This window comes from Pollicipes pollicipes, unplaced genomic scaffold (genome assembly GCF_011947565.3).
Source record: "Pollicipes pollicipes isolate AB1234 unplaced genomic scaffold, Ppol_2.1 Scaffold_4881;HRSCAF=5763_pilon_pilon_pilon, whole genome shotgun sequence".
NCBI lineage: Eukaryota > Metazoa > Arthropoda > Thecostraca > Pollicipedomorpha > Pollicipedidae > Pollicipes > Pollicipes pollicipes.
The window spans coordinates 17871523-17895749 of record NW_023596576.1 but is presented as its reverse complement, the minus strand read 5'-3'; the positions used below and the strand labels follow the sequence as shown (position 1 = coordinate 17895749).

The 24227-nt window shown below is 55.1% G+C and overlaps 1 protein-coding gene across 1 annotated transcript; it reads left to right on the top strand.

Moving 5' to 3' along the window:
• The first annotated feature begins 4732 nt into the window (after positions 1 to 4732).
• LOC119101709 (mitochondrial folate transporter/carrier) lies at positions 4733 to 22571 on the top strand. Its single transcript, XM_037225125.1, has 7 exons — positions 4733 to 5254; positions 8122 to 8275; positions 8805 to 8942; positions 9536 to 9653; positions 10547 to 10660; positions 14171 to 14316; positions 22243 to 22571. The coding sequence occupies exons 1-7, from the start codon at positions 5095 to 5097 to the stop codon at positions 22409 to 22411; spliced, it is 999 nt and encodes a 332-aa protein (XP_037081020.1). The 5' UTR covers positions 4733 to 5094; the 3' UTR covers positions 22412 to 22571.
• Positions 22572 to 24227: the final 1656 nt, after the last annotated feature.

Here is a 24227-nt window from a genome sequence, read left to right as displayed (position 1 = left end):
TGGGTTTCCGTGGACGTCCCTGGGTGGTGTTCGTGGGTACTTACCAACACCACTAATCGCTAGTTCGGTGTAGAGCGTCGTGTGTTGTCACCTGTAAGCTTGTGTAGCCACTGGCTGTTGTTAGCTTCGTCCCGTGACCATGGCCGGGCTCGTTCGTCAGCAGCTAGTCCAAGTGTTTGTCTTCGGGGCGAAAGAGTCAGCGTTCAGCTTCCGGTGCAGGAAACTTGCACAGGCGCGGGTTTACATCGAGCATGGCGATGTCACTTGTCTGAAATGTAGATCCAGGCTCTGTCAGCCCCACTAGACCGTCTGAGCTGATCAGCTTGGACCGACTGTCAAGTGTAGCAGTGCCAAACATCTTGGATTTCCGGGCGGACTGTTCACTGTCATTGGCGTTTCACTAGTGGAATAGTAGAAAAAGTTCACTATTGAAATATTCTCACGCATTTGAACTACTCTTCATAGGGTGTGTTTGCATTATCGCCATCAAACGGACCCAATGAAGAGTGGTTCGGTCTGGACTACAACGTCATCTGTACCACCTACTATCAGCTAGGGCAATGTCCACGAGATGGAGTTGTCATGGAATGTGATGGCTGGTTATTTGGCCGTGTGAGAGTTTTCCCCGATCCCAAGCTGTTTCGTGAGATTTCCAGCCTTGTGCTAGTTGGCTTTTACCGAGCTTTGGGGTACTACACTTACCCAATACAGCTGCTGGTGGTACTAATCGACCTATGGCTGGCAATGCGTTTTGGCGCTGTTGGCATTAAACGACCTATCGCTGGCAAATGCCCTTTTGGCACAGCCAAGCAAACTCTAAATTGTGCCCGGTTAGGATGCATGAACCCAATTTATGCAGACACTACATATCACATAGCGTACAGGGGCTATTATTACATTGTCTGCAGCATAAGCACTGGTGACAAGCGCACTGTGAAACACTCATCTTGCCTTCCAAATGCGGCCGCGTTCTAGTTCACCGTCCAAATACACATGTTTTACTTGCGAAATCAATTGTTAAGCCAAGGGATGTTAGAATTGCTTTCGTTTTCACTGACGCTGTCCTTTTTCCTTGTGATCTAGGTAGTAGACTGAACTGTGTGTGTAACTACTGGGGAATACGGTCTCCAATTTTATCAGAATGCGTTTTTTGCCTCAATTTTGCCCGTAGAATGCACGCTTTTTACGTTTTCTCATGTAGAATATCATCTTCAGGTCAGGCTTTCCCATGATTACATTTTGAAGGCTGAAATCCTGATTTGTCTCTAGCTCATAGCCTGACTTCACCCCTTGATTTTACGGCAACCTTATGTCTTAAAAGCATGGTTGCACACGTATCGTTTCGTCGCTAGCTTGCTCTCGCGTAAAGGCTGTCGCTATCTGCGGGCGCATTACACTGGGGTTGGAGTGTTGTACCTGTGGCAGGCTGTCGAAGGCGTCAGACCCCCACGCGCCGCTGGGTGACGCCTGCGCGCTGCACTTTCTGTCGTTATCTGACGCGAAGTTGTGCCGCGTGACGCTGACACGGATCCAGTGACTGCCGTGTGTGACACTGAGCGTGACGCATTGACCGTGTCAGTATGTGACGCTACCGTTACACAGCGACTACGCACCATGGACTGTGTGCGTGTCAGGCCACAGCTGTCCCCGCCGGGCGCCGGGCAGCCACCACCCGACCAGGGTTTCCGGCGCCACGGAGAAGCGACAGCTGGCGGCGCCACAGTTTAGCGCCATTGGCCGTACTTTCGTCGCGCTTGTTTTTCAAACAGCTTTGCTCCAAGGTCGCGTCAGGTCGCTTGGCCTTGACGTCATCTTGGAAGGCTCCTGGGACAGTTTGTACAGCAAATGCAGTTAAAGGTGCGCAATAGCCGCAAATGGTGTCTTTTTTGTTGTGTTAGACTCTGTTAAGTTGTATTTTTCATGTTTTCTCCGAGGCGTTGAGGATAACCCAATTTGTTGTATCGATGGTTGATCTCGAGCGATCAAACCGAATGTCAGTGAATTCCTGGGATACCAGGCTATCACCTGAATTTACTTCGTGGTTATATCTTGCTTTGGGGCCAGATGGTGAGTGAGTAAGGCCTTGGCACGTCCAATGACCCGATCAGGCCAGAGTGTGTGGCACCGAGTACTGGCACATACCTTGCTCCAAGTCGACCCTGCTATGGACAAAACCGCTTCGCAAAATCCTACGCCCAACGCTGGGTCTGTTGGCTGGATTAAACCCCGTACCTGCTACGAACGACGCTCGCGCACTGCGATACTGCGACACGGCAAAACCAATGTGGACACATCTTCCCCACGACACGACTGATGCGACCAGTGCGTGCATGCTTTCGACACTAAGACGCGACCAGCGACCGTACCTGAATGTTAACGCTGGCAGGTGCTCAGTGATCGGATGGGGTCGCTGTGCGGCGCTTTTAGTCATGCAGTGGTCGCTGTGGGATGCAATGTCGCTGGTCCAACCTTTGTGGCTGTGTTGAGTCAGTGACGTTGACGCATGCCCGATGACCATGTCGTTTTTGGCATTGGGACATACCACGTGACCAAGTGACCGTGTCGTGGCCGCGGTTCCAGTCGCCGGCAGACGCCCGGTGACCATGTCCGGGCTAGTGTCTGTCTCCGACACAGCCAGTGTTGACGCCATGGCCACGCGTGAGCGTCACTGACGGCCGGGCTCGTTTCAGCGTTCACCGCTCGGCTGGGTCGCGCTTCTGAGTGACCGGACCCGGCGGTAGTCACTCTCCTCAGGACGCCCGCCGCCGGCGGCGCCCCCAGCCGGCCGGGCTGGCGCGGCACGACCGTCCTCGCTGCACAGCCGGCTCGAGGAGGTGCATAATGTCTGGGGCAATAGTCGACCCAACTACCTGATAGAAGGGGATTTTCGGGCCTTTTATCTGGTGCGTCTTTTATACAACTGTTGCGTTTGGCATGTTGTGGAATGCCTGCAGTCACCTTTGAGGAGAAGAATAGATCGGGTAATAAACAAAAGTTACGCAGGGGTGGCTTTGTCAAACATTGGTGAAGGTATACACCAAGCTATACACCATCTTGGGATAGCACATCTCGAACTTACGGCCCACAATAAGGACCATGATGCAAACTGGAAGCGAACATTGTTGGCACGCTGATATGCATGCAAAGAATCGAGGTGATAATGAAACACTATGGCCTCTAACCGAGTATAGCCATTGCCCAAAGAAAATCATCACGGGCATTGCGCGCGGAGGCTTTCTCTGGAGAGGATATCTCCGGACCAGATCTTTGGAGACTTTTTCCGGACCAGGTCTCTAGAGAGGCCATCTGCGGGCCTCCGCGGGCCAGCACATCACCGACGACGAGACGGCGCGGGTGCTGAGCGGACGGGCTTCGATGCGGGCGTGGTCCGCGTTGGCCGAAAGGACCAGCCAGGAGCGACCGCGTTAGTTTATGGCGGAGTTTCGCGGGCCGATGCAAGCAGCATTAAAATGGCCAATGGTGGAGTCTGCATCGCGCGTGCGACGCTTAATGTCTGGTCGTCTCTTCAACTTCCTGAAAATTTAGCTCTGGGCCTATGAACGTTGACGGGAGAGAAATAACCCAGAATGGTTACCCTCGTGCCCCACATATCTGTGGACCTATTTGTGGCAATTCTCTAAGCTGGTTTTGTCAATTTGGTCTTACGTTCCATCGATGTGCGTCCGGTGTCGCAGAATCGGCACCGGCCCCACGTCTAGAGGATCTAGGGTTATTGCCTGCGGTTTGGTCAGCGTCGGTTAGATGTAAAGCCGGCGTCGGATAAATGATGCCTGCTGAATGTCGAGAAGATGTCGCGTGACCGATGTCGTGCCTATGTCGGATGGCCTAAAACGGGCCGACGACGGGGAGGCGTATAGCTGATGTCGGATTCCCGATGCCTGGCATATTTCAGCTAGGTGTTATATCGTCGACGTCGGGAAGATATCTTACATATATATATATATATATATATATATATATATATATATATATATATATATATGTCTCCGGCGTCAGGCCGACGTCAAACCGAAATTCACGTGTCAGCACCGACCATGAGTCGACGATCCGACGCGGTCCCGGCGTCAGCCAGGCGTCGGTATGTACGCTGAGAGGGTCCCGGTCCTCAAAATCGACATCTTTTCAAGCCCATTATCCAATTTTAACGCCTTGAGGACCTGCGTCATGCTTTAGAAGTTCCATGGGCGTCTGAACTTAGCACTAGGTATCCAAAAAGTACTACGGCCTCAAGCCCACGTGCTCCCCGCCAATCCAACTCTCCTGCCGGATCCCAGCCAACTCCATGACGGGGGGGGGGGAGGGGGGCGTGGCACCAAACGCCCCCTTGGCTTTGCCACTGGTGGAGTCAGGGTGTTTACGGTAAACGTTATGGTGATTTCAAGTGTCAACGTACCAACATCTACGGCCAGATGGGTGTTCAAATGGTAAGATCATTGAACCCAAGTCAAGTTTTAAAAAAAAAACTCGCCCGCGGTAATCAGCCTCATGATTTCAACTTACAACACCATGGGTGTTCTGCAATGTTTCTTTTTGTTTGATAAACAACGGAGAACATCACAAGCACGATAAAAAATGCAACTCGCTGACAACAGCAAAAGGGTGCAGTGAATTAGGGAAAGCCAGCTGATTACTGTCAGCTGATTTTTGCAGTCAGCTTTGGCGGTTTGAAGACGAGGAGTGGTGGCTGTCGACAGTTGCTCCCTCAGTCGCGTGTTGGGCGTCCCCGGGTGTGGTGCGGGAGGCCTGCGGCTTGGTGCACTGCGCTCACTTTTACAAGCACGACTTCTTTCACCTCATAGAGCCCGGTCTAGAAATAACATTTGGCGGTCATTGACGCACTAAACGATTTTTAGCGCTCGTCACAGTCAAAGAAAGCTGCCATCTGGTGCTGTTCGGAGCCGTGAAGATGGAATTGAAGACTCGTTTCTCTGCTGCACACCCTATGCCTTGCAATACTATCTGCCTGAAAGCTACGTCTAGTGGTAGTTCATGATAAATTGCATTAATTCAAGCTACAAGTAGAGTACTTTCTACAGTCTGTGATATAGTTTTGCAGGTGTTTAGCTTTTCAACATGTCAGAAAGAACTTCCGCTCAGGCACAGAAGTCGGCTCCTGTTCGAAGAAGTTTGTTGTCATCCCTCCGATATGAACATTTGTTGGCTGGGATGGCAGGTGGAGTTGCCTCAACATTAATTCTTCATCCACTGGATCTCATCAAAATAAGATTTGCAGGTGAGAATCTGTTTGACTAGTGTTTGAATGGAATTAGCTTTATGTTGATGTCATGATGCTACTGTATCCTCAAAGCATAGTGGTATGTGCCCTATGGCTTGGTCACTTACTGTTGTATTAACAGCAGCTTGTAGCACTGTAGTATCCAACACCCTGTTGTAAAAACTATTTGGAAATTCTGATCAGCATCAGCATTGATAATGCTAGTGCCATCCTAGAAAGCTGGAAGCCTGGTCTCATATTCAAGCTGTAGTACTGATGAATTGCTATAGGTATATTTGATCATCAATGGTGCATTTTTTGCATGAACAACACCTATTAGCATCTGTAATGGATAATAAGAAAATAGGTTTATCAGTTATGTAGGCCGGAGGTGGCCCAATCCTGATCTCTTAGAATGGCTGAGCTGTGCATGCCAAAAATATGATTGTGTTAGATGTGCAGAAAGCTGTGACACACTGATACTTGATATGCCATATTTCTTGTCAGGAATTCAGACTTCATGCTGCACTCTTTCCCCAAAATCCTGGCCACATAGTCATTAGTCATTGAGAGTCAGGTACCACCTGGGAGTACTTGCATTATGAGACCAGCACCAGCATTTTAGGCCAACTAAAATGCTGGGGGCTGTAATGTTAGTGCTGCAGGCAACTAGCAAAAATTGCAGCCTTTTGGGTGTTGGTAAGGTTCCATGGTTGAAGATGTATAACTTTTATGTTCTGCTCATTGAACAGAAAATTGAATGAAAACCTTCTCAAGCCCAGCCTCCTCAAGCCCAGCCTCTATTAATATAATTATGTTCAAGCAAACAAATTTCCTGCCTGCTGTCAATTACTCTTCATGACATAAACAATCTGCAGGAGTGTATTGTTAAGGGATAAGGTAACATTTAAATCTCTAGCAATATCTCTCTGCAATGAGCATTCTCCATGCAAATGCAGCTTATTCATAGTTAGCTTTCTATGATGCTGGCATCTATCAAGCAGTGTTTCTAACATGAAATTTGTGCTTTAATGTGCGCTCTGGTGGGGGTCAAATTGATCCCCAAAGGTTTTTTTCCCGGATGGTGTCTGAACGCCATGACATAGCCTGGCCAAATTTTGCATAGCTGTATACAATTTCATAGCGAATCATCTGGCATCAAAACTTTAGCTGTACTTGTAAAGTTGCTAACCTATGGCAGGTCAAAGCTAGGCCATGGTTTCAGCAAAGTCAATTTCTAGGGAAGCATTCAATCTGATGTAAGAATGGGATGTTAGACGAATCCATACATCTCTGAGATACTTTTGTAGTCAACACAACAATTTAATGAACAAATTACATCGACTAAGGTCAGGTATGAAGGTCAGACCAAGGTCAAAATCAATGTGCTTTATTACTCCAGGGCTTGTATGGGGTAGTTTCTGATGCTCATGTTGAAGTTGTTGATAACAGGAACCGCATTATACACCTTCCACAGATGTCTTAAAGGTCAGAATATGTCACTGACCTTAAATGACCCAGGTCAGCATTTTTTTAGGAAAATACTGCCTCGCGTAATCTATGTCACTTATCCAAATGCGAAACTCAAAGCGGTCTTGTGTGATTTTGGTCATCATGATCTCAAAAGGTCAAACTAGGTTACTGACCTTAGGTGAGCATGTGAACCTTTGTTTAGAACAGTTGTCTAGGCTCCAGGGACCCTTTGGAGATCAACCTGGAATTTGTCCTGGTTTGACCTTATTTGACCTGAAGGTCATGATTTAAGAACCTCAAACTTTGACCTTAGGGAGTTCATATACAGACCAACACACCCTATGCATTTGGTGTGTCTAGCTCCCCTAGCTCTTGAGATCCATGAATAACACTACACATTTTTGGCTATTTCCCCTCCCCTGGTCATGTCCTGGTTATGGGAGCTGGTCAAGCTCCCGTCCTGGCTACCCTGTTAAAAATATTTGCTCAAGGGTTTCAGTACGATTTGCAACCGCAACTGAGGGTAACGTGCGCTGTTCCAATCCCCTCCATCCCTTGTTACGGTTCAGTTGTACGTCGCTAAAACTCCACCCCCCCCCCCCCCCCCCGCCATGTGTAACGTGATGCACGGACGACCATTTTTTGCACGAACGCTTTCCAATGGCATGCTATTTTGCAAACCTTCCCCACTGCACGTCCCGGTACCCGTACCCTCATTTTTCTTTTGTGGACGTTATCCAGCAGAAACCTTCCCGAATATGGACCTATGCATGCCTTTTCTTGAGACCCTTTTCGGACGAATCTCACGAGCTTTTGCTGTGCACATGTCTCCAATACGGTCATTACACGACGCTAACTTTTGGCTTAATAAACATTTGCCCAGGTATGCAAATCATATAATGCTCTTGTAGCATGAGTTGTATCCACTACGTTAGTTTTTTCAAATTTTGAATCGTTGCGTAACATATGTTTGGGTTTGTGGTGAAAAGGCGGATAGATGATTTTTTAAGCTTATGGGACTAGCACGAAAATATATTTTTTTAAATTAAAACCAGGCAGCTCGACGAAAATAGTTGCATGTTCCGTATTCCTTGCAAATGCCGTGATTTGTGCATTTTCCCATAAAGATTGGCTGCTGGAGACCCTATTTGTGCGAACGTTCCCCATTTCGTGGCCTTAAAACGAAGCTTGGCGCCGAAAATAACGGTGCCAGGCGTCTGAGCGCACTGGTTATTGATGTGAAACCGAATCTAGGACCATCGAAATATGTGTCCGCGAGAACCACATTTCCAATCCTTTGCCCAGTCGAGTTGACCTGTTCGGAGGCGACGCAACCGCCGATTAGCGAATGTGTGCACCGGTGTGTGCGCGGGCCGCTGCCGACGGCGGACTCACTGCCCGACCCGTTCCAGTTGACGATGGCGTCATCCGATCTCGACCGCACTACAATGGCATGCTGAACGCGTTCGGCACGATCTTCAGCTCGGAGGGTGTGCGGGGCCTGTACCGGGGCGTGACGCCCAACGTGTGGGGCGCCGGCTCCGCCTGGGGCCTTTACTTCCTCTTGTGAGTCGACCGTTTGCGTAAAGGAGGTGCAGCGCACACTTTTGGACGTGGATGGAGCTTGGTGTAGTCTCTGATGTTATTACCTGTGTTTTCAATTAATTCCCAAATGTTACCTGCTTCCAATGTTATTACCTGTGTCCCCAGTACGAACTCAAGACCACAAAAATGAAGCTCGCTTACAACGCTGAAAAGCTAATGCTTGTGTTTTTGAAAGTCTGTTGTTCAATGTATTTTGTTGTGCGTGCTTCTCAGCTCTCGATATGGTGAACTTGGAGCACGGCTCACCAAATGTCGTTGCAGCATGTTGTCAAATGTTGTTCTTTGATAGTTTTTTTACGAACGCTTAAGATGGCACCGCCGTCAGTCGTATGTGTATTTCGTATGCCTCATATGTAAGCATCCACTCTACCGGTAGAGGTATTCACTTAACGTTAGTCAGCCGATGACGGCCTATTCGGAACTTGAAGTGTCCCTGTGGTGCCGCCTGCGCCGGAGCAGCCCGCCGCCTCTGACCGCGCACCCTCCCCAGCTACGGCTCCATCAAGTCGTACATGCAGGAGGGCGACTCTCGGCGCGACCTGGGCGCACCGCGCCACATGCTGGCCGCCTCCCAGGCCGGCATCGCTACCCTGGCGCTGACCAACCCCATTTGGGTGGTAAAGACCAGGTCAGTAGCGACTCGGTCACCTCCGATCAGACGGCAGGTGGCGTGGACGGAGCCTTACGCCGCGATTATCTGTCAGCGGTTGGCAGATCTGTGATGAAGTCAGTTTGGGTAGTTAGGTTTCCCCGCGTTAAAGCCTTCTCCTGGTCGTTTTTCCCTGTTCGAGGTGTCTGTCGTTAGACGGCAATACCCCGTACGAGTCGTGCGATCTCTCAGAAAGGGCCAGTTCTTTACGTATGCTGGTGTAGCAAACAGAATAGCTGCATTATATCACCGCTGCCGATCGCAAGCTGCCATGCTAGGTGTGACCTACATCGAACGTGAGCTCGGCGCTTTTCGGGCTCCTTAGATTTGGTGTCGGGCAACATTGTTTCTCGGGTTATCTGTTTCGTGGCATTTCTCGAGATACATAAGTCGATAAATAACTCGACAATGGCATTCGTGGCTGTGTTGACGCCATCGCTGTGTCCTCAAGCAACGGCATGGGTCATGGCTCGGCGAACGGGCCGATCGTTACACCGGCGTTCAGGAAACTGCACGGCGTCACGTCCGCCCGAGCCGCGTGTCACGCCCCTCCCCTCCCCCTATCCCTGCAGGCTGTGTCTGCAGTACTCGTCCGACGCCGCCAGCCTGCCCGAGAGCAAGAAGTATGGCGGCATGATCGACGCCTTCCGCAAGACGTACCGGCACGAGGGCGTGCGCGGCCTCTACAAGGTGGGTGCCCGCCGGGCCAGCCCGGGGGCTGTTGACCGCGGCGAACTCGGGCGGGAGCGGTATCGACTTGCCCAGGTCACGGCACAGGTGGCGGCCTGCCAGAGGCCGACCGGCGTGGCGGCAGGCTCTGTTGACGCCAACAGCTGGCGCGGTTAGGCCGGAACCGTATTGACCGTCCCAGATGACTGCACTGATGGGGGCATGCCAAAGGTCAGCCGACGCGGCAGCGGGTCAGGACGACATTGACCCGCGTAGGTGGGCCGTCCGGGCTCCACGGGTCGGTCGCGTGCTGACGGCGCCCTGACGCCGCGGCCGGGAAGGCCCTGGCGCGCTGAGATATGGTGCGTTACGTAATGCCTCTGCGTTTGACGGATGGAGACGATTGCGTTATGTGTGAATGGAAGTCGTTGGCGGGAAATGGTCCGCTTGCTAATTGGGTGGTCATAGGGGCTCTTGCAAGCACTACTTCGGTGGTAATGCGCGTCTTAGCTAATCGGCCGGTCATATCTACCGGGTGGGGAACGGAATCATTTAGGAACTGACGTAGGATTTCGAACTGCTGCTTAACGGCGGCATACAAAAACAGGTGTTTGAAAGCCCGTCTTGCGAATATGAGTGTGTGATGCAAGCAAAATTTCACGTTAGTGAAATGTTCATACAAATCGATGTCTTCTTTGCTCCGTTTGCACTGGCGACTTTGTCCTTCGCCTGTGTGTTCTGGTGTCTGCATGTGGTCCATCGTGCGGCTTCGTGGGAAATCCGCTCCAGACCCCCTATGTGACGGTGTTTGAGGGAGGCAGTTGTGTCGGTTTCAGCATTTCTTGGCCGTGGTGTGGGAAGCGGCGTGGCAGTGTTTCGTGGTGCGGCACGGCGTGACCGGGTGTACGTTGCAGGGGTTCATCCCGGGCGTGTGGGGCGTGTCGCACGGAGCACTGCAGTTCATGGTGTACGAGGAGCTCAAGTCCGTCTACAACCGGCGGCGCGGCAAGACGATCGATGCCAAGCTGGTGAGTGGGCCACGCCGATTGGCCGGCGCCGGGGGTGTGCGCGCGTGACGTCAGCGGCCGAGGCCGGCTGTGTCGGGAAGTTTCCACCTGTCGCGGTCGACCGCCCGCCCCCGGAACAGGCGGCGGCCGTGGCCTCGGAGCCCCGGCGAGGAGCGGGCGCACGCGCGGCCCGGGCGCCGGTCTGGGAAGTGGCAGGAGCACCTCCGGCTTTGGCCCCGCAGGCCCCGGACCGTTAATTGTTGCGGCTGACATTGGCTCGTGCCCTGCATAGGGCCATGTGGGGATTTCCTGCGTCAGAGGGGAACGCAGGATATCGTTCAGTTGGTCCACTGGATGCGCGGTAGGCCGACATACGCCGCATCATAAGGCGTCACAGCTGTGCATAGCAAGCCCAGCAGCCGCTTACATTCTGGGCATGGAGCGTATGATAGGGGAGACCTTCCGATCACTCTCAGGAGGTTGAATGTGAGCCAGTCCTACCGATCACCATCTGCGTAATGTATCAGCCCGGAAATGACACGCCTATTTGTTTTGAATGCGCTGTCTCATCTACATGTATTGTACAAGCCATTGCTGTGGATGAGTGCGTATAAAAATAGCTGGTTAATATTTTTTTAAAGGTAGGTTCAACTTGACTGGCTCCACATATGAAAAGCATTTCGAACTTAATGCGTAGAACGTCACATGTATCGATTGTACGGCAGCGTTCCTGCCTCCAGTGCTTTGCCCTTCTCTTCATGCCGCAGCGTCTTTTTTTAAGGAGCGTTTTGAACGCTGGAACGGCGGTTTTCTGTGGATTATGGAAAGCTTATACCACATAATGGTGCTAACTCAAAAATCAATGACGTTATACGTGGTCACCCGAACGAATAAGTGCCAAATAACATTGTTTCCTCAGTTCTGCTTCTGCTGGAGTCGAAAAGCATTTAGTTGGTTCAAGGGCCCCCAACCCCTCTCCAAAAAAACAAGATTTAAAATGCGTTTGATCGCTCCGACCCCCGTAACTTTCTCGCCCGCCGTTGTCGCTCCGCCGTCGAGCGCCGCCGCCGGGGTGTGTTCTCGCCTCCGCCAATCAGAAGGCCGCGACCGAGGTCACGTGATCGCGCCTGGCCGCGTCTGACGCAATCGCGGCCAGGGTGGCCGTAACGAGGCGGCGGCGGCTGCCGGGGGCGGCGTAAACCGGCGGGCTCCGGTATCGCCTGCTGTTATGCCGTCGGAAGGGCAAGGCAAGTCCCGGGGCTGCTGCCGGGGACATGGCCGTGAACCGGTGATCAGTAGGCAGTGAGGACAGCATGCTGCTGCTGCTGCTGCTGCTGCTGCTGCTGCTGCTGCTGCTGCTTGCTGCTGCTGCTGCTGCTGCTGCTGCTGCTGCTGCTGCTGCTGCTGCTGCTGCTGCTGCTGCTGCTGCTGCTGCTGCTGCTGCTGCTGCTGCTGCTGCTGCACAGGAGGGCATTCTGTGTTATGGATGATGATGCGTGAAAGCGACTGATCGTAACGGGGAGCGGGCCCACCGAGCCTGCCGTACAATCGTGAAAACGGACAAGTTTCTGTGTATTTGTTTCAGGAGCGTTTTTCTTGACGCCATGTAATATACAAAATTTAAAAGTATACGCGGGCACGCTAGCTAGCGCGCATCATCTCGAAAGTCCGGGTCTCCGGGTTTGTTTTGGGGCCGGAAAGCTGCTGTCGGGTATCATAATTGCACGCTCGTTCTGGGAATATGGCATGTGGCATGCAGGTATTTGTTTACTCAGTCTGAGCAGCAGCAGTCTGATGCTAGTCGCAGAATACTTCAGCCGAAATTAATGGCAGCGAGAAATACGCCCCGGAATGTTGTCGGACGGCGTCAGTCTTTGTTAATAATTTACGCGAGGCCGGTATGGTGACCCTAGACTGCGTTTTCCTTTGTGATTTCCATAGCCGCGAGCTGGCACTCCTGCCTTAACGCCGCGGGTGCGGAATTGCTGGACACGAAATGTCACTGAACTTGACTAAAAAAGCTGTGTGAAGTAGTTCCCTGTCGGCATGTTTTACACTCCACCCAGTCGGCGGCGTGGTGCACATGTGGCTCTGACGGCGACGGCGGCGGCCGCGCCCGTACCGCTCTCAGGCGGCAGTGCGACGAGCCTCCGCCTCCCGGCCCTCTGCCTGCCCCTCCCCCCCGCCCCTACCCCAAGACTGGCGGCCGGCCCCGCCTGGCAACAGCAGGGCGTCCGCGCCCGGCCAGAGCCGCGCTCCGAGCCGCGCGCCGCGAGCCGGTGCCATGGCTTGAACTAGGCCGCGTGGCGCAGCGCCGCTACGCACATCATGACGCAATAGTGCGTGGGGTACGCGGCGGTCGGCCCTGGCCGATGCCGCAGGGACCGATGTGCGGCTGAGCAGCAACGTAGTGCTAGAAGTCAGCTCCGTATGAGACCTCGGCACTCGTACCCGTCCGTGGCCCGCTGTAAAATCCGCCATTATTGCATGCAGTGGCATGAGGTCGGATGGTGCAATGCCATGCAGCCATGGCATGCCGCTTCATGCAGTCGTTTCGCGCTTGAAAATTAATTTTGGGGCGGCGATTAAACGATGGCAGCAAACACTGCGACCTCCTGATAATCCTATTACCGGTGGAAAACCCGGGAGCGGTAATATCGGGCTGGCATTGATTTGGAGCGCGGTTATGTGCATAGCTAAGCCCTTTGGTGAGCGCGTCAGATAACAGCGCGTGCAGTCGCTGCGCAGTTGATGCGGCTCTTGCCGTGGGTCGAACGAGCACCGATCGCCGGCGCGGCGCAGACCTTCTCGGTACTTGCACCCGTCCGGAGACGCGCTGGCCCCGGCTGGCCAGGCCGGCTGTCGTCTGCCTGACGTCAGCAGAGATAGCGGCTGACCGGCGGCGGCAGGTGCCGGCTCGGCGATGGCAGGCCCGGTCATTCTTGAGTCGCCCGCCGGTCAGCAGTTGTTGGCGAGTCCATGCGTGACTCGACAGGCCTCTGGTGCTGCCGAGTACTGGAAGGTACTGCCGAGTACAGTACACGATCTGACTGTACTGGCGCTGCCCTGCCCAGCCGTATCCACCCGCGGAGCCTTTGCGCCGTTTTTGCTGCCGTTCTGCTACCAGTGCTACTAGAGCATGGGCGTTGATCATTACCGACGATCCCCATGGCTCCTTTCCGTTCCGCTAGCCTGATCTAATGCCGCCCGATCGATCAGCTTCCCTGGCCGCCCTCTGCCAGACCCGAATCCCCTTGCCGCGACCTCTCCTGTCTCGGTTTTTCTCAAGCTGCGGTCGGCACGGTCCTCGTCCCCGGCTCTCCGCCGCCGCCCCGCGCCTGCGACGCCGCGGCAGGGAGCGCTGTGGCTCTGCTGTCTGCCGGGACACAACGTTTACATCTGCCCGGCGCTTAACGACACCCAGCTGCGCTTCTGCGTCGCGACAGTGTGTTGACTTGACCCCCCCCCCCCCCCCCCGCCCCTTCCCGGCTCCGGTAGCAGGCTGACTCTGACCCTGCCGCCGCGTTTCAGTCGACTCTGGAGTATCTTCAGTTTGCGGCGCTCTCGAAGCTCTTCGCGGCGTGCGTGACGTACCCGTACCAGGTGGTGCGCGCCCGGCTGCAGGACCACCACGTCGAGTACGCCGGCTCTATGGACGTGATCCGGCGCGTGCTGAGGTACGAGGGCGTGCGCGGACTGTACAAGGGCCTCACGCCGTACCTGTGCCACGTGACGCCCAACATCTGCTGCGTGTTCCTCGTGTACGAGCTCATGACGAGCGGCGCCGGCAGCTGACGACGCCGGACGCCGGCGCCGACACTGCCTCCGCCTCACCTACCCACCCACACACACACGCGCACGGGAGCCGCCGGCCCGCCGGCTGCCGGCTGAAGACGGAGCCGCCGCCGCTGCCCGCCTCCGATGGCCGCCCGCCGCCGCCGCCCGCGGCTCCCATCTGTCTGTGATCGGCACGGCGAGCGCGCGCGTTGCCGACCCTGGCTGTGCTAGCTGTAGGGGCGGCCCTGTGGTGCCGCTGGGTCGATGGCGGCCGACCGGTGTACGTCGGACCGCGTCGCACTCCAAATATACTCGTTTTAAGTGGGTGTGTGTGTCGGTGTGTCGGCGAGGCCGGACGGGCGGAGGCGGCGGCGGCTGCCGGAGCTGCGGTCGGCGCCGGACAGTCGAGCGGCCGAGCGGCCCGGGTCACAGGGTCGAGCGACGCTGGGCTCACGGGCAGGATCAGGCGACGGCAGAAACACGGGGGGGGGGGAGGGGGTGACGACCGAGCGACGCCGGGGTCACGGGCAGGATCAGGCGACGGCAGGGACACGGGGGGGGGGGGGGTGGGAGGGGGTGACGACCGAGCGATGCCAGATCGCCGTCCGGCGGGCGTCGTCGCCGAGTAGACCGCGATATCGCTGCTGGATGACCGCTGAGACTGTTTTCGCGGCGCCAAAACGGAGGAAGGAGGAACACTGATGACCGCCAAAACCGTCCCCACTGTCGTGACGTGGACGTGCTGGAGTGGAGGGGTTTGGTCGGAGAACGAACGGTGGTGGCTACTTCGGTGGGCTCGGGCCATCTTAGCAAGTATAGACGGAACCCGCAGAACATTTTAGCTCCAAACCTTAGCAGACGTGAACCGCTCTTGAAATGTAATTTTTGACGTGGCGGTTCCACGTTGGGCGCTGGTGCAAATTAACGGCGTTACTGACGTCGTAGGCGGTGGGTCGATTGGGTGAATTCGGGGCCGTAGGTCGAGTGAATCTCCTTTTTCGGGAATTTCGGAAAACAAAATTCGAAATTTCGGGAAATGTTCAGCGTGATGGGCCTAGCACGTTTGTTAAGATTTTTTGGAAGCCAATATCTTGGCAACCATTGGTCTCAGGTTTGTTTGATCTTCAGCATCAAGGAGCGTAACTACACGAAAGCCGTGTTTTGTACGAGCTATTTGGTGTTTTCGTGCAAGCAGTCGCAGGGTCCCACCATGTCGCCTTCACATTCGACCCGAATGGAAAACGTAGCATTGTCAAAGTACGGAAAAGCTGAACAAGACGAGTCGAAAACGCGTCGGCATCTCCCAACTCCGTGTCGCAGCGAGACAAGACTATCGGCTTCTGACGCGGGAGAAAACGGACGGTAGCCGGGGCTAGTGTGGGTCGGTGTGCGCAGTTGCACGCATTCCTAGGCCCCGTCCGTTCTGGGACGCTTTTAGGCGTTTATATGAAATGTAAGCGATCCGGCAGACGGAAACACGGAACCAGATACGCGCTGTAGGCGAATGTACCGGCCGTAGCTCAGCAGAATGGTCCGGAGAGTGGTCTATCGCCGTTCGTGAAACCCAGCTCGACTGCAATATTCCTGCATGGAGAGGAAGATCCATGAAAGCAGCACAGGCGTATCGTGGTGTTACGTCTTCCTTTAAGTATCAATATATTTGCAGTTGTTACCCAAGCAAATGTGGGCACAATTTCCAAAACTATTAACCATGGCAATTTTGCACCAACGTATTTCTTCGCAATTTGAACCTGATTTACCAGCCAGCGTCACGACATTGGCGCATAACACCGGACTAGATCCATGGCAGGCAGGACGTTAGGTAAACGCAGGTGTGCGGTGCGAGAAAAAGTAGCTTTTGAACTACGTGGTACCTGTATGTATTCTATAACGTACAAAATGTGTAGTTCAAGCACTTGCTGAATAATGCACCTTGCGGTACTGGACGTATGATCGTCTTATGATGATATGGCACCTCTGTCCCGGGAGATTTTAAGTCTGGGACCGGCCTTGTGATGCGGCCAACCACAAGGTGGGTGCGGTGCCTGGTCTTGGTTCCACCTCCAAAGTCGCACCACGGACCCGGCCTGCCCCACGAGAGCTAGAACTGGCTCGGAGCCCGACGCCATGGCATGTGTCTGCCAGTTCGAAAGCCTTACGCAAGGTTATCGCCCGTCGTTGGTGGATGCCGCGCCAAGCAACGGGGGCGCCAGGCGACGCCGTGGTGCTGACGCGCCTCAACGTTAGCCCGCAGACGCGGCTCCCGTGACGCCGGGGTGGTCCGTGCAGCCGTGATCTGCGGCTGCATGATGTGCTCGTCATTCCCCTGGCTGAACTGGCCTTTCCTAGACTCGGGTGGACGTCCTCGGTCACCGCCCGCCGCAGGCCACCGACTGGTGACGTCACTCCTCACCCGTGCGGTGACGTCACGGGGCAGGGTCACGAGACGGCCGGGGCTGGGCCGGGCGCCAGGGGTGGGCGAGCGGCAGGCGCCACCAGAATAGACGGCCGAACATCGGCCCCGGGTCCCGTCACCCGGGGACGCGCGCCTATTGATCGGGCCGCTGGTGACCGTCGGACCCACCTTTGGAATGTGCCCCTCGGCGACGAGGCGCGGGCGCGCCGCCGTGTGGAGCTCCTCCAGGCATGCCCCATGGAGGAGTCATGAGTTGTGGCACAACATGGCGCAGATGTAGGGAAATCGGGGTATGGGCGTGATCCCACCGCTCTGGGTCCGTGGCCGAGCGGGATACGTGGATAGGTCAATCGCGTCTTTTAGGCGAAGTGTTTAATTCCATATTTTAAGAAATTTTTATTCGCGCCGCACTCGTCTTAGTGTGATTACGCAGCATACCAATCAGGCAGAACAAGGTATTCACTTAATGCCCATTCACTTGGGCGCAAAATGACCAGCGCAGTCGACGCGCCCGAAAACACCAATAAACAACAACCATACCGCCCATTCACCATCGCTCAACATCTCAGCCGTTTGGTATAACTGCACTGCCTTGGAAACGGCAACAATAGATCCAGTTTTTGTGACCTTTGCGTCGAGGAGCGCCTGATGAGCAGATTTTTTTATTAATCGCCGAGAAGATGGTTTGTGCAACCAGTTCGGCTGGGTGGAATGCCGCCCGTTTGGTCGAAGACGCGGTGCTTGTTGTAGACGCGTCTGGCAGCCGCTGTTCGGGGCCGTCTCAGGCCTGGACGAGTTGCATAACGGAGTTTAAAATTGGAGATCCTGCGACAAACTGCCTCGACACACGGCCGGCCACAAGCGACAGCACTTGGTCCCTAACTGGCAGTTGATGGTTGTTGAGGGTTTCGCCAAATCGGCCGAAGTAAAAGGTGGGCCGCTAACGATAGGGTCGGTCGAGGGGTGGGGGTCGGGGTCGGTCGGGGGGTGGGGGTCGGGCTGACTGTTATCCTGAGGGATCGCATTCCTCCAGCCCTACGGCGGCCCGCGCCCCTTCACCTTCGGCAGGGCCACATAATGCCCGGGCCGTGCTCAATGTGCGCCGCCCAATTAGAAGTCAGCATTAGTGTCCTTAGGTACTGCCAGCTATGCAGAGTGCTGATAACGCTAGGGAATATTGCTTAATTTAACACCCAATTTGCGCATGTTGTAATTGAAATTACTTACTTCTGTACCGCAATACCGTCGTTAGCTAGGTTCACCTGACTTAACGTAGCTCTAAGACAGTAAATGGACACACTACACGCTTGACACGGAGTGCAGCTGCGAGGAAGACGGCAACAGTATGGGACGGCGTCCTTGGCTCGCCGGGACCCGGACTGAGGGACTTCCGGTGCCGCGGCCCGGCTGGGGTCAGAAGATCCCCCATCCCAGCCGCCAGCTTAGCGGGACACCCCGTGGGGCGGGCATGGGCAGGCCGGTCGGAGGTAGAGTGGGCGATGTTAAGCGTGGTGTTTGGCGGTAACGCGGGGCAGGAGTCCCTGTGGCAAGTGCGGGTTCAAATCATTTATTGGGTGCCAACCTCGCAGTGCTTGGGATTCGTGGCAGGAAGCGGCTTCCCTCTCAGACTTTCGGATAAATGAACAGACCGGTGGAAGTAAGCCAAAGGTAACGAATAAAGACAATTCTGAACCCCCGCATCCCGACTCTGAATCCCCGCATCCCGACTGAACCTCCCCATCCCGACCCTGAACCAGCTCGCACACAGACACAGCTCTCAACCATTTTCGCCGTTCACATCTCCTTGCAAAGCTATATGGTGCACTACCTGCAAAGGACCTTCGGAGCTATGCGTGAGATGGGTTCATTTTGCTTGCCTGGCGCATTGTGAAATGCTTATAGTGCGGACAAGTTTGACATCCCAGTTTGAGCACCAGGGTATTGAGACGATGAGCTCCATGGTCGCCACCGATATGATTTTGTCCTGAGATAGGAATTCGCCTCACCTCATCAGCCGTCCGCTTTAAACGGCCCCATCACAGGATTGATAAAGGGGCCTGCCGAGCTTTGGATCTTGTTTGCTGCCAGAAAGGAGATGGCCGACAAACAGGATTTGCTTGGCCAGGCCTAGAGTTGTTTCGTCCATGACTGAGCACCGCAGATCTGAGGGAGCGAGGAGAGAGGTAAGTGGTGACGCTTGGCGCTGGACGGCCGTGGCATACTCAGTGATACGGCGTGTTGCGATCATTTAGGATGAAGTGAAGGTTGGGCAAACAAGGTAGGTGACAAATTTAATATGGAGGTCAGTGCATGCATTTAGGCTTAAGTTTGCTATTTTATCCGAGCTGGGTGTCGGAGAAGCGCGGGCCTTACATAGGTGGACGACTCAGGTCTTGCTGACCAGGATCCATTTGTCTCACGCGAGGACTCATGTTTCAAGACAGACGGATGGCGAGGTCGGACGTGCGGGACATTATCTCTGCAAGACACTTTTGCAGCTGGACATGGCAGTACATGCGTCACCACGTGTACTCCGCAACACATCCGCCCCCCGTACGACCAAAACAGCAGCGGCCAGATGGTGCTGCGCAGCACACAGCCCACCCGGTCACCCTTCGCTATCGTGTGGATGGGAAAGCTGGCACTCATCGCCCCAGCCGCCAGATGGCCAGCTGGGTGTTTCGCTGCCGTTTTAGGCGCCTTGTTTGTCTCCAGGAAATCTGGACTGAATGTGACCTCTGCACTTCTCGCCCGAAAGTCACTGCATTCCGTTTGCATGCTTTAGCTGACTCCTGGAATGTCGTGGTTCACTTAAGCGGGGCTAGGTGGCGTCGCAGACCACTGCTGCCGGCCGCGTATATTGCGTGAGTTGACGATTCATGTTGAGTTCATGACGGTGTTGATTGCGGCCCGACAGACATTTGGGGCGCATGGCTGTCGTCGTTTCTGGAGTGGACGTGTCCGGATCCCATAAGCAGATCTCAGGATCCGGACCCTGTATCCTGCAACTGGACGCTTACCGGGATGCTGAACCCACAGCATGCTTGTCCTGGTCTTTTCGTCAACACTATTTGTGTTTGTTGTGTGCCCTTGCGGTGCATTTGGTTTTTTAACGGATTTCCTTGGACCCCGTGACCGCCCTTGAGGCAAGCCTGGATCGAAGGGCATAGAGTCTGACATTGATGCTGCATGAGATTTACGGACGGCGGAGGGGACTTGCATGACCTGCCCTGGGCGAACGTGAGACGGGCCACCACGGACATGGGCCGCCTCTTTGCATGAAATTGACAAACATAAGATCACATGCTGGTCGAACCAGGTCGCACTCATGCTATACCGAATGTAACCGTTACTAACCGAATGCAGTCGTGGGCTAGTCCTCACTGACGCTCTGGAATGGTGCAATGGTTACGTAATACTTAGTAGAACATTCGTATTTAATTGTGAGTGTGGACCAATTTTTATTGGGACCAACCGCAACAAAAGTTCGCCATCACAGGCATCATGAATGTTATACCTGGTTATCTTGGCTGTTAGATTATCTTGGCTCCATCGGACCCAGACGTGAGTCGAGTCCTCCATCGGACCCAGACGTGAGTCGAGTCCTCCATCGGACCCAGACGTGAGTCGAGTCCCCATCGGACCCAGACGTGAGTCAAACCCTCCATCGGATCCAGACGTGAGACAAGTCCTTTATCGGACCCAGACGTGAGTCAAGTCCTTCATCGGACCCCGACGTGAGTCGAGTCCTCCATTGGACCCTGGCGTGAGTCGAGCCTTTCATCGGACCCAGACGTGAGCCGAGTCCTCCATCGGGCAGAAGTGGGTTGAGTCCTTCATCGGACCCAGACGGTGAGTCGAGTCCTCCAGACTCAGGCGTGAGTCGAGCTCTCCATCTGACCCAGACGTGAGTTCAGTCCTCCGCAGAGCCGGCGGACGCGAGTCAAGTCCTCCGCGCCTGACGTGGGTCGAGTCCCTGTTCAGACGCCGCCCGGGTAGCAGCAGACTGTGATACGAGTCTATCTGGGACGGACAATGGGACGTCGGGCGGGGGGCTGATCGCCGTTCGCTGCCAAATGCTAGCGCGGCCGATCAAGGCCGGGCGCCAACCGCGGGCAGCGCGGAGCCCACGGACCGGGCTGTGGTGCTGATGCTGTCCGGCCGGATGTCAGCGCAGCACGTACCCAATTATTCGCCGGGAACGAATATGTGCGGCACCCGTCGCATGTCACCTCGTGATCTGCGCACTCGCTGCGATTCAGATTTGTACCATGATCCAGTGGTGTGTGCAGGTTTTCGGAATGCGGGGGGGGGGGGGCGTATAGAAAAGAATGCCGCCAAAAACCGAGGTTGGCGCTTCGTAAGCGTACACGGTTTTCTGCGTTTCGCAAATCAGCATCGCATGCTCTCCATCTTATTATGTGCGTGTCTGCGTGAAATTTTTAAAAATTGCAGTATATAGCCACGTACAAAACAATGCATGCCATAAACTGGGGTGGGGATGAGGAGGCGTGACCCCGGGGCAACTATGTGTGAACTTGATCTCCGCCCTGATTTCTGAGTACAAATCGCATCGACGCTGAATTCGAACAACAGTAAAACGCCAGCTTTACGGACATCATTTATATCACTTCTCCCGGCAAGGTTTACTCAGCGAATAGGGCTCGCCGAAGACTCCTACTTCCCGGTGGCGCCTTAAGTTCACTTTCTCCAGCGACGAGCGTGGAGCGGCTGGTCTGAAAGGGGCCTTGCTTGTGCCTCCTGCCACACCCCGGTCCACTGACGGCCACGGGCCCTATTCCTGGACGGTGAGGAGAGGTGACGGTGCTCGTTGTGGGGGTGCATTGTGTCGTCTCCCTTCCTCCAGCTCTGGACAGGTTCTGGGCTCGGTTGCTGATCTCTCCTAGGATCACCTACCGGTCCGATCTTATACGAGACCTCTCACTGCTCAAGGGAGCGGACCGTTTCAGTTGGCACTGTACAATTCACGAACCGTTTAATATATGTACCCGGTAAGTCCTTGTGCATGAACGCCTGCTCCCCGGCGTTGCTGGCATTGTCTGTGAAGCAAATGAACGGTGCGTTGTCAGCACCCCCAAACAGTAAAGAAGCCAAACAAAGCCACTCGGCCATATCAACAACCCGATGACTGCATTATTGCGACATAACCAAGGCCAGCTAAAGGTCACGAGTAAAGGGCGCTGATTCTCCTCCAGGAAAGTCTGCCCCCCCCCCCCCCCTCCGCACGATATGTTTCTGCCGCCATTTTTCGTCTCTCCTGTCTATGGATGGGTGTCATGGTCCATCCCCCGCGAGCAGCGGTGACTCCACCCACCTCCCCCTCCCCCAGTAGTCTGCTCTCCCCGTGCTCTGCCCTCCCCATGCCGTGACGCCGCCCGCCCTGTCGCAGGGAGGAGGGCTGGCGCGGCTTCTACAAGGGCCTGGCGCCCAACCTGACGCGCGTCGTGCCGGCCACGGCCATCACGTTCGTCGTGTACGAGACGGTGTCGGGCGCGCTGCAGCGGCGCCGGCCGGAACCGACGCCCGCGCCCGCGCCGCCTTCCCCGACCGATGAGTAGTCCCCGCCGCCGCCTGGCCGGTCGAAGGGTAGTTAGTCCCCGCCGCCGTCCGGCCGGTCGGAGCGGCTCAGGACCGGCCTCTGGACCTGTCCGCCCCCGAGGCGTCCTGGGAGGAGCACCGCCGCGGACCAGGCACCGAGAGCGAGGCGGTCGGCGGGCAGCGGCCGCCGAGGGTGTGGCCGCCGTTCGCGTGTACCCCTCGACAGACACGCCCGTGCCCGTGCTGCATGAGGCGATCGGAAGAGGGGCGGTGACCTCCGAGTCTTCCGTCTAGTCTTGCATACTGCGTAGTCTCTCGTGCAATGGTATGGTTTAGGGCGTTTGATCCCCGTTGTACCTGGCCGAGATTTTCGCGAGAAGACTCAGGAACGAAATGACTGCCTCGAGACATTTTACCATGACCACTGGTATGATGAACGACGGAATGTCTGAGTTTGTCCCTGTGCGCGTGGACAAGTCCTGCATCTGGCAACATTTTGCCGCGACCGTTAGTATGATTATGAACCGGGCTGGGTGTCTGATGTTCCAATACACGCGAACTGATACCGCAGCGTGGCAGTGCCTTTTTAACTAAGTGCTCTCCACATGTGACCATGCCGGCTTTCCAAGCGACCACCACGCGAGTTTGTAGCCATGTCTGGACCAGTCACGCACGAAAGTGTTTGATCATGGACTGGGCCCGAATAATTCACCATTGAAAATGGACGAAACGAGCGCAACGGACGTCCACCAGATGCGGAGGCGTTCATAACCAGGAGCGTTGTCTTGAACAGACAGGTGCTGCTAATTGTTTCGGATATATTCACATAAAAAATAATGCACTTCAAACCTCATCCTCGCAATATCGTGTTCAAATGGCCCTTACCAACGAGGGACTGGACGTGTTCACAACAAATACACGATGGATACCATCACGGCACGATGCCTGTTCCTGAGTTAGCAGGGTCAAAATAACCAAACAAGTCGCGTGAAAACCCTACCAGCAACACAAAAGGAGGCAGTGTCTATTCGACCCAGCGGAACTCGCGCGAGCGTGCGCCACAACCGAGAGCGAGATAACTACAAAACACAGCCTTCCGACTACAGGTGACGCGGCCGCTCCCCGCCCGGCGGCGATGGAGGACGCGCTCAGCCAGTCACCAGCTCCGGTGGGACGCTGCTGGGCGCCTTCGACTCGGCTATCACAGCAGTTAGCACGGGCCGCGACAGCGGCACACAGCCCCACCAGGCGGCAGACGCGGTGCCGCGAAGCATGGGGTGTCCCGCAAGCTCGACCTAGCTATCACAGGGCTTTGGACAGGTCCAAAAGGCCAATACAAGTGCCTCCAGGGCACTGATAACCGCGAGACACACCGTGTCAACAGCGCGGCGAAGCGGTACCTGTGTCATCAATGTCTCGAGGTCAGACAGCTCTCGTTTGCCTTGCGTGTCCGCGATTTCCAGGCGGACAGTATTGCTGCGTCCCCGGCATTCCGCTGGCTTCTGTGTCCATAGTTCTCATTGGCCTATATTTCTACCGGATCATGAGGGGGCTCCACTATGCTTAAATGACCCCAGACCAGTTAAGACAGTCCTTCGGACTGTCAGGAACCCCAGGCCAGTCTGTCAATCCCACCATACCGCCTGCGACTCCACGTCAGTGGCCCCAGGCCGGGAAAGCAGCCCTCCAGGCTGGTCGAACGGTGGGGAGCGGTGACTCCAGGGGAGCGAGTCCGGGCTATTCAGACATTCCTGGCATCGGTGCGCCTGATCGGCTGCAAATCTAGGCTACTGAGATTGTTCAGCTACGCCACCAGCGACTCTAGACCAGTCAGAC

What these genes read in the sequence shown, in the direction of transcription:
- LOC119101709 (XM_037225125.1), top strand. Translation starts at nt 5,095, where the DNA reads ATGTCAGAAAGAACTTCCGCTCAGGCACAGAAGTCGGCTCCTGTTCGA. An exon ending in TGGGGCCTTTACTTCCTCTT is followed by an intron (nt 8,276 to 8,804) that starts GTGAGTCGACCG and finishes CACCCTCCCCAG; the next exon opens with CTACGGCTCCATCAAGTCGT. An exon ending in AGACGATCGATGCCAAGCTG is followed by an intron (nt 10,661 to 14,170) that starts GTGAGTGGGCCA and finishes GCCGCGTTTCAG; the next exon opens with TCGACTCTGGAGTATCTTCA.